Source organism: Cinclus cinclus, chromosome 2 (genome assembly GCF_963662255.1).
Source record: "Cinclus cinclus chromosome 2, bCinCin1.1, whole genome shotgun sequence".
Lineage (NCBI taxonomy): Eukaryota > Metazoa > Chordata > Aves > Passeriformes > Cinclidae > Cinclus > Cinclus cinclus.
This window is the reverse complement of record NC_085047.1, coordinates 86,032,634-86,047,926: the sequence shown is the minus strand read 5'-3', so window position 1 is coordinate 86,047,926 and position 15,293 is coordinate 86,032,634. Positions and strand designations below refer to the sequence as shown.

General features: G+C 38.7%; 1 protein-coding gene across 4 annotated transcripts in view; it reads right to left on the bottom strand.

Moving 5' to 3' along the window:
- Positions 1–2,221: 2,221 nt before the first annotated feature.
- The window catches only part of GABRB3 (gamma-aminobutyric acid type A receptor subunit beta3), a 194,764-nt gene continuing 181,692 nt past the window's right edge, over positions 2,222–15,293 (bottom strand). For all 4 annotated transcript variants that reach the window (XM_062487860.1, XM_062487863.1, XM_062487861.1 and 1 more), the window contains 2 exons: positions 14,062–14,306; positions 2,222–2,572 (listed from right to left, as the gene is read on the bottom strand). In XM_062487860.1, coding sequence (XP_062343844.1) covers positions 2,222–2,572; positions 14,062–14,306 — 596 coding nt within the window. The remainder of the gene's footprint in view (positions 2,573–14,061; positions 14,307–15,293) is intronic.

Here is a 15,293-nt window from a genome sequence, read left to right as displayed (position 1 = left end):
CAATGGGACTTAATACTGAGGAGCTTTTAAACACCAAGTTTTTCTGCTCCAGCTATATGGGTTCCTCTGAGGCTCTTCATGCTGTGCAGTTGTCTGCAGATAGAGTGCTTAAAAACTGCAGCTCCAACCACTTTGCACCACTGCCAAGGATGCAGCAGGAGAGCGGCTCTGATGGTGCCCAGGGCAGCAGCCGGGTTCTGGTGAACATTCCCGGCTGGGGAACACACTTCAGCCACGCTGCAAGGCCACTGTGCCCAGCCCACTCGTGCTCAAAGAGCAGCCCCGAGCACGGAACCGAGACACCTCTGCAAACCAGGCTCATCTGCGCTGGAATTTCAGTCCAGAGCAAAGTTTCACAGTTCAGCTGCAGCTGGGGGTGGGAACAGCAATGGGCCGTACAGGGCAGCAACCCAAGCTTCGGAGCGCTGCTCACGGGTAAATCGAGTACCAGCGAGAACAGGGGGAGGTCGTTGCAGTAAGAGCCAAGGTGGCCTTTTCAGTTTCATTCGTATTTGGTGGTTTTGCTAGATGCATGTCCACACATATTTTTGCCCACAGAAGTCTCCAACTAGCAGCCAAAGCTCTCTGTCAAAAAATCCCATTGATACACACAGGAATTTCACATGCAGAGAACTGTCAGGGCTAAGCCTGAATTCTGGTTTTTTAGATCTATTTATGCTACTGTATTTGTTGTTATTTGAGAATGTACATGATAGAAACACTTTACAAAAAATATATCTTCTTTTCTTTAGAAATACTTAGTTCTGATAAATAACAAATTAGGTTTACAGATCTGAAATTGGCATACCTTGATGACTACAATCTACTAGACTGAAAAAAGTTGGAATCCCAGTGAGGGAACGAACTGGGAACAAACCCAAAATGGCCACATTTGCATGAAGGGTATGTTAGAACACAGTTAATGCTGAAAGAAAACATACTCTCATGATCTGTGACGGCAGCACACTACCTTGGTAAGTGTAGGTGTACACTTTCAGTACATAAATTAAATATGAAAATACTCCATTACTGAATCAAAGTATCGGAAGTGCTCTATTTGCTCAACTCTAGAGAATTAAAAGTTGTAACATCACAGAAACAAAAATATGACATAACATGCGGTCACGATAGCAAGCACAAGAAAGAAAAATATTGAGAAAATATACTTATATGCATATTATGCAAATATATTTTACATTAACATACAATGTTATAAGAATGTTAAATAATATGAATGCATGTTTAAAAAAGGCTACAGCTAGGTGATTTCATGTTGAAGTAACAAATAACCTGAGACATCTTCTATGCTTTCACTGGAATAACCATCTTTAAATCTACAGCAGATGTAGAACACATTGACAGTAGTTGAATTCTCAGCTAAATTATACTAAAAATGTGCTGTTCTCTTTCAAAATGACATGGCAGCTGGAACCAGTCCAAGGGAAGGAAAATGTGCTGTACATTTACAGTACTTACAAAAGATTCATGTCACTGTTGATGGACACTTAAAATGCTTGTTTGAAATATTATAAACCTTTATGTCTCCAGACCTAGAACACTCCCATGATCAGGTCGCTTACTGCAGAAGAGAAAGCAAGAGATGATTAAAAACTATGCTCATCCAGACTTGGGAAAAGATGTATTACGACATATATAAACCCATGAAATTTTAGCAAAGAAAAATAAATCTGGCTAGATGAAATGGTAGCTGATGGATCTGCAATATAAATAACTTATTTTAAACTTACCAGTGTAACTCTACTGCTTTATGATTAGTGTGTATGGCAGCATTTACAAAGGATGTTGCTAAATACTGACTTTATACATGTTTACAGCTGTTCAAAAATTTCTGACAATCAAAATTTTGTAGTGATAATATACAACACTTATTTTCTCAAGGCTTGCTGCTTTGACGACACCTGCCTTTCAATTTAAAAAGTTCCTCTGAAGTGCATTCTATGTTAAAGTGTCCATAACCTCAGAATGAATGTGTTCATGTGTGTGTGCATACATATACTTTTGCTTTGCAGTATGTGCTTTAAAGTACACACAGTTCTTTGCTACATGTATTCACACATACATGAGTATGGTCTACATAGTAAAAGTTCATATATATATTATTTATATATAAATATATATATATAAATATATATATAAACTCTGCAGGCAAGTAGTACTTCACTTGTTATAGTTGTAGTCCTTTAAAAAAAATCTAAGTCACTCAGTTAACATAGTATAGCCAGTAAATTAAGTTGAAAAGAGAAAATGTGAATGGAAACACCATTCTTGACCATCTGTCAATGGCATTCACATCCGTTAGATCAGGGATTTTTATTTTCAGTTGTGAAGACCTTCTTCGTAAATGGCCCCTCCTGCTATGGGTGCCTGTTCTTTCTGACGAACGCCTTCCAAGGCTTTCACGATGTGAGCTTTGTTTTCTGTATTGGATTCCTGAGCTGTCAAAGGATATAGTGGAATTTCGGGCTTCTGTAACACTGGTGGTGACCTCATTGCTTGCCACCTCGTTGTGAATTTCAAGCGATGTTAGCAGAATGTTTCCATGGGTGTCCATCTAGGAGGAAAAAATAGAAACATAAATTCTTTCAGAACACTTGACATTGATGAGCAGAATGTGGGTGTATGTAAATCTCCAAACCCATACATATCTAAAAAAAAAAAAGTAATTATTTTTTTAGCATGTGATAATCTTAAAAAAGAAATGGCACTATTCAGCTGCCTAAAATTAGGCAAGTACTTAAATACTTTTACAAACAGGGTTATCATCATAGTACCAAACATCCCGTACAAAACCATACTTGACCAACTCCACCATTTTCTTCTCCCTCTGAAACAGCCACATTTTAAAGGATGATGTAGTTCACTGAAACATCTGAATTGCTGACAGTGGAGGGAGAGAATAAGGAATGGATCCTCTACCTGTTACAATAGGAAATTAAATGCAACTGGCTAGCTTTTTTTTTTTTTTCCCCCCAGCTGTGATCTAAAATAAGGTAAAAAAAGTGCCTGTGAAGTTTGCTAAAATCACAAGAACTGTTCTGATGCTCTGAACTCTGCATTTTACAATCACAGAGCTTATTTACAACTTATCTCCTGAAGTCCTCCTTCCAAAGTAATTTGCAGAGTTTTCCAATCATGGCTGTTTTTAACTGTAGGGATTTTCTGTCTGAGTGGTTAAAACCAATGAACTTAAGGCATAGGAAAAAAGCAGCTGAATTGAAGAAATAAGAGGGACTCTTCCCTTTCACTGCCCTATTCCACATGCAGTGACCAGCGTTTAGCACGAAGAATATTTATCATGCTAATGAAGTCGAAGTCATTGCTGAGAAAAACTTGACGGAGATTTCTTTGTGGATATTTTGGTCTCGTTTCAATAGTACTTTGCTTTATTTAATAGCAACTGCAACTACAGGAAGGTCAGTGTTTGTGTTAGCAGTAACCCATACTCAGTCAAGGACTAGGCATCACCCTGATTGTAAAAAAACCAGGTCCCTGGCCAGCCATATGACAGAGAGCTCCATACAAAATCATCAGAATCCCATATAAATTTCCCAGTACAGAGCAGTGTGATGTCATTTTCAGTAATAAACAAAAAGGTACTGATCATTTAGAGTCTTAAAATCTGGGCCAGACTCTCCAGTCATCCTGAGTGGCAAAAGAGGAGCAGCACAGAGTTGCGTAGGGCTCCTTCAGTCCAGAAACCTTAAGAGCTCCCTTGAATGGCACTGAGGAGAAGTTCCAAGCAATGGGTCGGTATTTGGCAGTTTCACTGGTGGGGCAGCACAACCCCCATGCCCCAGGCCCTATACACTGAAGGTTGTGCAGTCCATACAGATAATGCAGGGATCAGCTTCAAATTTTCTGCCAGTTTTGGGGCAAGGAAAATGATGGCTGATGGTAAAAAAAATGCCCTGTGCTCGCAACATGTGCGACTCTATTCAAGAGATTTTAGTTCTACATATCAGAAATAGAGAGTGAATCATGGAATACAGGATAACTTCCAGTTTCACATATGCAATTTTTTCATGTATAATTTATTGTGCAATTAATACATTTTTCTAACCTGCCACATGATCTAGCTGTGTTAACTGTGTAGCAGTTGAACGTCTCATTCTAGAAGCATCAGTTTAAAAGTGGTTGTAAAAACTATTGTCAATGCCTTCTAAAGTTTGCACAGTCATCTGATACCACATCCTTTAAAAGCTCTGTGTGATGGATTAAAAGTATGTGCAGCTATGTCTGTCCATATGCATTTAACTTTTTTCATTCTTATTAAAATTTTGTGAAATGGATATTTCTTTCATCAGTTATTGATGCTTCAGCTTATCTCTTCTTAGGGAAGACAATTATGATAGTATATCAATAATGCTTTGCCAGGGTGCTTGCAAATGGAAAAAAGAAGATAAAATGCTATGAATGATATACAGGCAAATAGGAAAAAAATCCTAAGGTATCTAACAAATCTTGCTGCTGTAGGCAATGGCACATTATGCTGATGAGTACCTATAAATAAAAATAAACAACATGAACAAAAATAATGGCATGGAGAAACCTCAGTGGTGATTAAGAATTTATTTTCTCCGTGGCAGAAGCCCTTTGGGTACAAAAGTAAGATCTTGAGTTTTGTAGAAAGGAGTTCATACTGTTGAGGAGCCTCTGTAATCAGAGAATTTTACAAGTATAAAATACAGTCATGGATATATATCATCAGTACTTATGGTGGTCTCTGAAAAGAACTGATTCAGTTTCTTCTGCTCTTTTTTCTTCCACAAAGAGTAGCAATTATGATCAGGATTTTTTTTTTTTTTACGCAATGTAAAATATCTCAACAACCTGTTTTTGTCTTGTGAAGCTTAAAACTAATTCTCTCATCCAGACCTACATGGTACCAAATGTCACTTTTCCCATCTCCTAGGCTTTGAGAAATGTCCTTCAGCTTACTAAAAATGTCACAGCAGAGACCATTTTGGTGGGCTTCACACCTAGAGCCTTGCCATCCCCTTGCAGGTCTCTACTCCTTTTCCTTCCACCATCCTTCCTCATCTCTCCTGATTCTATCTGCCACCTACATATACACAGACAACAGCCCATCCTTGGTACCCTGTCATTCTACACTGAGCCTGGACTTTTGTGAGCTGTCATTGTGAAAGCTTGTATTATGGAGGGTACATCTATGCATTCAGGCTTCTCCTGATCACAGGATTTATTTTATTTCTATTATTTCCTTGCATGGCATAGCCTTCTTCACCTTATCTGCCAACTTCATATGCCACCTTAAAACAGCTTCTGCCTTTGATGTGCCAACTTTTCACTGTTTGTCACTGCATCTAGAAATCAAACCAGAAAGGTGGTCAGGAAAGTCGCAACTTTTGTGTAAATTCTTTTTCTGAAAATACCAGTATGTCCTATGAACCTCCATGACAGTGCACATTTTTCTCAAAATTTCAAATGAAACATATTTGGAAACATACTTTTGAAATTCATCTCTTCGCTAATGGAGCAACATGCTTACATGTCAAATATGAGGAAGGAGCAGATGGAGAGAAGAAGGGGTCTGCAAAAGCTAAATGAGCCTCTGGTCCACAGATACTCTTGACATTTTTTCTCTCAAATTGATTCCTTCAGAGGTTTTGAATAAGCCACCTAAGCTCTTGACAACATTCAAGCACTATATGCTAATATTTTGTGACAATCTTAAGGTGATGTCTTAACTTATGAATACTTAATGCACGCAGCATGTTAAAAAGTACTTGCACATAACATGACTTTGGAATCATTGAAGCAATGATTTAAACTACTTTGACAAAGGTACACAAGCCCTCTCAATGAATAAAGAAGCAAACCAATAATGGCAGGGTATCCTGTGCAAGTCGCCTCATGTTCGCCTGAACATACGGGGAAGGCAAAATCCTCCATGAGTGAACATGAGTGTTGCTCAGTGGCTCCAGGGAAAATGTTACCCCAGGTATAGATTAAGAAAAGTATGACAAACAAGGCCAATGTCTTTGATAAAACTCTAGTTTTACTCCTTATGAGTCTTAGAATATAATTTTATCACCTGGCTCAAAAATGCCTCTCTGTGCACTGGAAATTCTCCCCAGAATGCTAATACCAGGCTTTACTCTCAAATGCTGTTTGTTATAAATCAGAGATGACACTGTGGATTTGGCCAATTTTCCCTCAATTCTTACCATCCTTCTTTATCCAAAGTATTTCCTTTTTTTTACTTTTCTGCCAACCCTATGCTTCCATTTTTTAGCAGCCTTCTTTCTCCCCACTTTGTCTCCACCAAAGCCATTACTTCCCCTGTCTCTCCACTGTGGTCTCCATGTTTGGCTCTCACATCTCCTCCCCAACAAAAGCAAGGGTTGGTTGTTTCCTTGGAGTGTTTCCCAGTAAACTCATTAAAACAGATGAAAACAGCTGAGTACCAAATCATTAATTATCCCCCTACTGAATCAGCATGGACACGAATATGAAAAAGTAGTGCTCTTATTTCAGAATAAATTTTATCGAATTACATCTCTCCCACTTCTGAGTAAGTACAGCTCCTGCACCAGGGTGAAGAGACTGAATCTCACATAAGTGCATTTTGAGAAGCAGATTCACCTTTGAAGGTCCACCATCTCTGAAATATACATATTACAGTACAAGTGAAAAATTCAAATACACCAGCAGCCTAATGCCATTACACAAAAATGACTGTTACTCAACTAACTGAAGGCAGAAGGAGGAGAATTAAGACCACATTCACAAAAAACCTTCCCCTTGCTCTTGGAACAACACCACATCACCAGTGGACACAACTTGGATTGTATGTTCCAGGTAAAAAACTTCAGTGCCCTATTATATCTGAGAAGTCCTAAACTACTTCTTAATTTTACCCAGGATCCAGGCTCATTCAGATGTTAGTTATTCCAGTTCAGGAAACAATATATAACACCTGCAGTTGAATACCTTTCTCCAACATTTTTTCTTTTAAAACTTCCAACTTTAAAGCCAGATTGAAAGCACTTTACTATAGCCAGAAAACTACCATAAGCCTTGATTTATATTAGGTAGAGCCTGGATTGTTTCAAGCTCATTTAGTTCTCTGTTTAATATTCCATAAATTTTAAGAAGTATGTTACAATGAAATCTCTTTTTCCTCGTAAGTCTTGCAGAGGAAGCATTTTGTTCAAAAATAGGAAGCATTTTGTTCAAACCCCATAGGTATATTTACTTGTTCATCAATCCCAAATTTTCAAATACCATGTAAACACTTCCCACCATGTGAAGCAATATAAATGCAAATAGGGGATTTAAATAACATAATGAAAAGCTCTGTCTCCGTAGTTAGTCTTGCATTATTTTAAATCAAAATTAGTATTTAAGTACATACAGAATCACAGAATATCCCACAAGGATCATCTGGTCTGACTCCTGACCCTGCACAGAACCATCCCCAAGAGTCACACCATGTGCCTAAAACCATTGTCCAAACATTCCTTGAACTCTGCCAGGCTGGTGCTGTGACCACTGCCCTGGGGCGCTGGTCCAATGCCCAGCCACCCTTTGGGTGAACAGCCTTTTTCTAATATCCAGCCTGAACTTCCTCTGACACAATTTCAGGCCATTCCCTTGGGTCCTGTCACTGGTCACCAGAGAGATCAGTGTCTGCCTTTTTCACCTTCTTATGCATATGGCTTTCCAACATGTAGAAAGATATGCAATCAGTCCTTAAGTTTTATCTGTGCTTAAAGCTAAATACATTGGCCACATTATGCCTTGGATGTTTAAAAATAATTTAAAACTGCAGGCAAAACAAAAATTAAAGCGTTGAGTGTTCTCCTTGAATCTAAAGTTGATACTTCTCTCACTGCCATTTAAATATGTTTATATTAATAAGCACCAAAAAATCTGAAGAGGTTATATCAGCTTAGTAAATGAGCCCAGGATACCCAGCGGAACTAGGAAGATGGAAAGACCTTGAAAAACAGGGAAAGTATGAAGAAGCAAATTAATTCAGAACTTCCATATTATTATCACTGTCTATCAAGCAATAATGAAGTTTCACCATTAACGCTGATGTATTTCAATGGAGGAAGAAAAGGAAACAAATGCATAATCCTCCTTTGCCCTGTTATTTCACATTGTCTGGATTATTACAGTCTCTGAGATGTCCTGTGAATTGCACATACAGTCCTTCTTACTGTCTCAGGATTTGCACGATTCATACTTGTGCCAAGTGTCTGCAAAATGAAACTAGTACAATGTATGTCTCCCAGTGCACAATGAATGTCCCCACCATGAGCTACAGGATGAGTGCTCTTCCCATGAGAACTGTGCTTATCAGCCTTGACAGATATATTTCAAAATTTGGTACCTACTCATCACAGTTGTGATATAAAAACATCCCACTGCTCCAAAAAAAGCACTGAAAAAAGTATCCAGGAAAAATGAAGATACACAGGAGAACACTGCCAGTTTTGCTATTCCCGTACTTCCCAATTTAAACAGTGATAAATCTTCCACAGAAGTCAAGATAATAATTTTGAGAATAAAATCCCACTTATGCGAAGGGTTGCTACAATTAACAAAATGCTAAGTAGATGTAAGTGGCCTGAGCCTCTATTCTCAGCAATGCCTGGTGGGAAGCTGCTGCCTTGGCCAACAGTGGGGGTTGGAGCCAGGAATCTCCAGAGCTAAAAATACATGCAGACACTGCCTGATGAGAAGGGCCTTTTTATAAAGGGTTATGCATTATTCTTGTCAGAGAAGGCTCTTTCCACATGCCTGACAGCCACTGGGGGTTTGAAGCTTGAATGAGCTCGTGTGATAGTTACCTTCCCAACTGATGCTCTGGGCCTGAATTTTTTGTCCCACCAAACTGAAAATGTAAATTGCCACAGTTTGAACCAAAAAGCAGTGTTTTCAGCAGGGGACTTTAACATGTATCTAATAAGCTCTGTGGATTAGCCCAGAAGGAGTAATGTCCAAAACACATGCTCACCATCTGATTATATGAGTAGCCTCTACTGCAGGAGTGAACAACAAGTGAGAACAGGATTGCCTTAAAGCTCTCTCACGCTGATTTAGCCATAAATTAGGCTGTATCTGAGCCTTATTTAAAAGAAACAACTTATGTAGCAAAACTGAAAGATTTAAGAGCTACAAATAAAGCCTCAATCTGCCAACACAAATGGATAGATGGAACTGATTTGTAAAAATGGCAATCAATTTTCAAAGAAAACATTTCTAGAGATCACCTATTCTTTTCTGACAATTTTTCTACAGAGGACTTTAACTTAGGCATCACTACCATATCAGAAGAAATATTTTATGAAAAATAAAAATTAATTTCTTCCATGATCCTAGAGCTTGCCCTCATATATGAAGCAGTGTGTCAAAGCTTTCAAAAGAGAGTTTTCAATCCCAAACTAGTATATGTACGAAAATTGGTTGCTATACACAAAAAAAGAACAGCATCCTATGTTTGTCTCAGTAACTACGGTTTGCTGTGATAGGCTGGAACAATTCAGTAAGGAATACTATTTACAGTGCATTATCTGAAATAAAATGTGATGCAAAAGCAGTCAAAAGAAGAGAAATCTAAGTGTGAAATTTCCTTTGTAGTCAGCCGCTGATCCACAGATGAATCACTCATAAAGGCTCACTCAGGTTTCATCTCATCACCAGCTCTGAATCTTCTGAAACCTTTTCCAGAGATTCAATTTAGTCAGACGTGCTTCAGTCATCATGCCACCTTCAGCAGTGCTACACAGGAGAATACTGCGCAGAGTTTTTCTCTCCCTACTGCTTTTCTTTGTTACCTCTGCAACATGAGGACACTGGCTGTGCCAATTCCATGCTGCAAGAGCTCTTCTTTCCCTTACACCTGGAGCTATTTGGCTCACTGGTTTCAACACATGGACAGAGCTGGACAGCAAGCCATAATGGGAACATTGAAGCCAACAGACAGCTCAGCAGCAACAGCTGGCGGAGCCCCCCTCAACACAGCGAGCCTTAGTGGCAGCATATCAGGAATAACTCAGAGAGAAGTACCTAAAAGGATGGCATTGTAGAGGCACATCCATAGCAGTAGCACCAAAATGGGGGTGGCTGTGCCAGTTTTGGCTTTTCCAATCCATAACCTCTGATGCAGGACATAGCAAAACCATTCATTATGAAAAGAGTTACTGAGCATGAAGTTACTGCTTTGCAAAGCAATTAACAAATAAAACACAAACATACCCACATCTGTGCATTTTGTAGTCTAGAACATTTTTTTTTAATTAAAACTCCTTGTTCTACAGTACAGTAAGACTAAGAAAGCAGGAAAAGCCCTTTTACTACTATAAGAGGAGTATTTATAAGCAAGCCTGCTAGCTTGCACTCCAGACTTTAGTCCTCTGATGTGTAAAAAATAGACTACAGTAGTGGTACCCATGCTGGTTCTACTTGTTTCCATGGGCTAAAACACTTCTAAGTGGAAATAACATGCCATTTTCCCACTGCCTTCTCTTGTTTCCTTTGCCTGAGAGAAAGACATTGTCTCAGCAGCAGTGCCAGTCTTGGAAACCACAAAAGCAAAGCTTGAACTCAGGACCTGAGCACCAGGCAATGTGTTGAGCTGCCCCTTCTCTGCTAGAGCTGCCTTCCAACACAAGAGATTTCCACCACACCACAGCCCCTCCTGACTCTGGCTGGACCTGATACAGCACTAAATTTCTCTGTCACTACACCCACAAGTTACAGCATCTGATGTGGACAATAAATTGAATAATGTTTATTTTTTATTTGGTTCAGTTTGGTTTATTTGTTTTGTTTTTCTAGCACCCTGAGCTAGTATTTTTAATCAGTGACAGGGAGCTCATGCACATGGTTCATAAACAAGCAAATTCAACTACTAAAATGAAACAGCAACAGAGCAACCCAAAATAGTAGTCAGAAATAAACTAATAATAACGCCTTCTTCCAGTTTTATATTTGAACATTTTTCAATCTCCTTTCCAGCACAGCGTATATTTGACAGTCATGAAATAGTGGTGATAAGTGCAAAGTGAGCAACCTGCTTTTGGCATTCTCCCTTTCTTTAAAAATGTCACTCAGCCCCCAAATCACATGAGATTGTAAGTATTTTCCAGGATTAGAAAACTTCTCTTTCTGAATGGAATTACACTCTGTGGAAGACTGAAGCCTCAGCAAAACTACAAACCCAGTAATTACATTGAACTTGCAAAAAGTAGTCTTCATGTGTGTCTCTGAGCCTCCCTTACTGTGCAGCACTGGGGTGCACTGTGTGAGCCTCTCCCAGAATATCCAGCACCAAAGTCCCAACTCTAAAGCAAGAAGCAAGCAACTTTTATTTCCATCAGATTCAATGCTTTTCAAGAGCCACCAAAGGGGAGACTGGATGTTAATCACTCTGTACTATCCCTGAAGTGGTCCAAACCAAGGCTGCAGGGCTTTCAGGTACTGTCTTCCATAAGAAAGTATGATAAAAACTCTAGCATGACTCCAGTCCTGCTGCATCACTGGGTATCTGTATAGCATGCTAAATGGTGGACATGATCCAGAAGACAGACATTTTGCTGCTTCAAGGCTGTGGTATCTCAAAGCCATGGAAAACTTTGTCCAAAATAGGTCTGTTAGATGTATTTTCCCTGAGATGCACATCTTGAAATCCATGACACCCCTTGCCTGTTCTGATCAATTCCCTATGCTTTGCATTTGCCAGTGTTTCTCAAATGAGAAATTAAAATTTGACATCCTACATCCATTGAATCTTCTAGCTATGTTTTGTTTCAAGGAAGGTTTCCGATTAGCTCTGCCTAATAATTCTGTGTGTTTCTGTTGCATGCTGCCACTGCTTCTGTGAAGGCATTGAATTCAGAAACTGCAACAAAGCTCTGCTGGTTTGAAAACAAAATGTTTTCTACACAGAAAGGGACCATACCATATTATTTATCCTGTGCTATTTGAACAGCAAATATACACAATCAATATGAGCATATCTGATTCCACAACGCATACAGAGCTCCCTTTCACACCTGGGACTCCAAGGGACAAAGTAATACACTCTTCTTTAAACTCTATTATGCTGAATTTGTATCCTTATTTGATAGAATAATAGAATCTCTTAGGTTAAGAAGTCCCCTAAGGTCACCTAGTTCATCTGTTAACTCAGCAACACGTTCACCACTGAAGCATATCCCCACATGCCACATCCACATGACTTTCAAACTCTTCCAGTGATGGTGATACCATCACTTCCCTGGGCAGCCTGTTCCAATGCTCGACTTCCTTTTCTGTGAATAAATGTTTCCTAATATAGAATCTAATCCTCCCCTAGTGCAACTTGAGGCCACTTCCTTATCCTGTCACTTGCTACATGGCAGAAGGGACCAACCCCCACTGCACTACAACCAAGTCTCCAAGTGCCACACCTACGTGTCTTTTAAATATCTCCAGGGATCGTGATTCAACCACTTCCCTGGGCAGCCTGTTCCAACGTTTGACAACCACTGCTGTGAAGAAATTTTTCATTCATGCACGGTTGATATTAAACCAGCAGAAAAAGCAGAACAATTCATGATATTTGCTTGTGATGCTTCAGAAACAATCAAAAAGGTAAGGCAAAAGCCAGGAAAAAAGATTGCTATAAGATATGAGCAGATCCAGGATATAAAAATGCCATGAACTGGGCATAAAAATACACATTTTCATTAGTTGAGGTACTTAGGATTATTTTGACAATGTAGATAAATTGATCTCAAGATAGAGGAACTGTCAGACATGGGGTAGTATTGGACCAATTAACAAGTCTTGTACTGAATTATGTAAATCATTTAAATGAATGAGATACACCAGATGGTTTCCAGCAGGAGAATTAAACCTCAGTGTGTACATCTGCATTACCTGCTTGCAGTTAAAATCTTCTCCATAGCTTTCAATTCAGATACTCTTTTCTTTTCTCATCTGTATTTTTTTATTATTATGACTATTTATTTTTCCAGTAAAGGGAATTGCTTTGTTCTTATATCTTAGTTCAAAGTAGATCTGCCAACTGTGATGAAAATCCAGTTTCATAAAACAATTTTTTCACATACATGAGTGCTGATAATTAGGTGTAGTTCTGCATTACATTTACTAAGACAGACAAAATCATTAATCGTTATAAAGAATGCAGCTTGAAATTGCTTTTTATGATACTGATTTTGATAAACAGGTAGTAGTTTTGTCACTGTGAACACTTCTAATTTATAGCTGATAGAAAAAAACCCAGTCATACTCAACAACTGAATGAAAAAGCCTCACTGGGAGCATTTTATTGAATAAAAAAGGAAGATATTCTATTCAAACTGACATGACTTTTTAATGTCAGATACTGCTGAATATCTTGAATTTTTCTTTCAAGGATTAAAAAAGGAGGTATTCACTGGCTAAAATAACACTCCAAGCAAGGAAATAGGCTGGAGCAGAATCAGCACAGATCTTGCTAAAATGATGCTTCAGAAATCCATCTTAAAGTTTCTCTAGGACTTAACATTTTCCTGCTGGTCTTAAACAGCAGCAGATGACAATGCCACACAGTGTTGAACTATGCTGGCCAATTAATTAGCACAGCAGAACTAATCCTTTATCTGTTCTGTCCCATGGTAAATGCATCTCCTCTAAGTGGAGTGAGGAAATGCGCACGCAGATCCTGGATTTACTTACATAGGAAATCTACATAGGTACTTAAAATCACAGTTAGATTATATCTGATTTAGACAAATAAATGCCTTTGTAGCTCTCAATCTTTATCTTCAAGCTAGCTTCCCTCCCACTGTCATCTTCTTACTCTTACTTGTCATACAGATCATACTCACTTCCACATCTGTATGCCTACATATATTCTTCTACACTGGTTCCTGAAAATGGCCAAGTTTGTCCAAAAATAGACGTGGTTGGTTGTCACCAGATGGTGATGTTTCTACGCAAGCCTTTCTGGTTTTTTTCATACCCATAGTCTTTGCAATGTAAAAATAAAGAGAATATACATAAATTAAATAAACCTACCCGACTGCCTTCAAACCTTGAGCGATCATTGTTTGCCTTTGTTGTTTTTTCTGCAAGTTTCTTCTGCCTTTGAGGGCCTTTTCCAAAGAAAATGTAGTTGACAAAGGCATATTCAAGTAAGGCCAAGAAGACAAACACAAAGCAGCCCATGAGATACATGTCAATGGCTTTAACATATGGGATTTTAGGTAAAGTCTCTCGCAGGTGAGTGTTGATTGTTGTCATAGTCAGCACAGTTGTAATTCCTATACAAAGAAAAAAGATGGCATATGTTATAACTCCAAGCAATTTTATTTTCCTTCTTGGCAAATATGCTTTGTCAGTGGGAACAAGCTTAAAGATTTGTAAAAGATGTCTTGCAGATGACATCACTGAAAAAAAAAAAAAAAAGCAGCAAAATTAAAACTTGATGCTTATTATTCTGCTGCAATTATTTCCTTCTTATGAGTGGGGGAACAACTAACAAGGGGGTCTGGCACCACTGCCATGAGTTAACATAGCTGCTTGGAAGCCAGTGTAGCTCTACTGAAAATCGCCTCCATGGAGACCAAACTGATGTGCAACAAGAACAGTGTTCACACAGATGGTGAATGACTTCTCCTGCAGTTTTAAGTTTCTAAGAGTTAGGCACTTGGTTGATGTCAGTCCGGCAGGGTCTCCCTGTAGTAGATGGGGACAGACATGTACCTTTCTAGAACAGTTCATCCCATCTATTTTAGATAGCTATTTCAGGAAAGGACATAAGTGACTATATATAAGTGGAATACGCACACACACACACACACACACACACGTGTGTGTGTGTGTGTGTGTGTGTGTGTGTGTGTAATTTGAGATTACTAATTTGGAGCAGTAGGCTAGTTACATAGAAACAAGTGAGGTGAGCAATGAGAGGTATGTGAATTTTTGGAAGGAAGAAGGAGGGAGAGCAGCATTTTTATAGCAACAAACTGGAAACTAATAAAATACCTACAAAATATATTTTATATATATTATATATAAGCCTTATGTCAAGGTATTTATCCAAGGTTGGAAACAGAACTTTAAAATATATTACAGAGCACTGTTTTCAAAATCTGAAAAGAAAAGCAAATTTAATGTCAGTCTGCCTGACTTCACAATAAACTACAGGATCTGTATCTCTACTGGAATTTCTATGGGAATTGCAAATCACAGGTTGCTGAAAACACTGATTTGTGGAATAAGTCTCATTTCAAGGCAAGTTTTTCTAT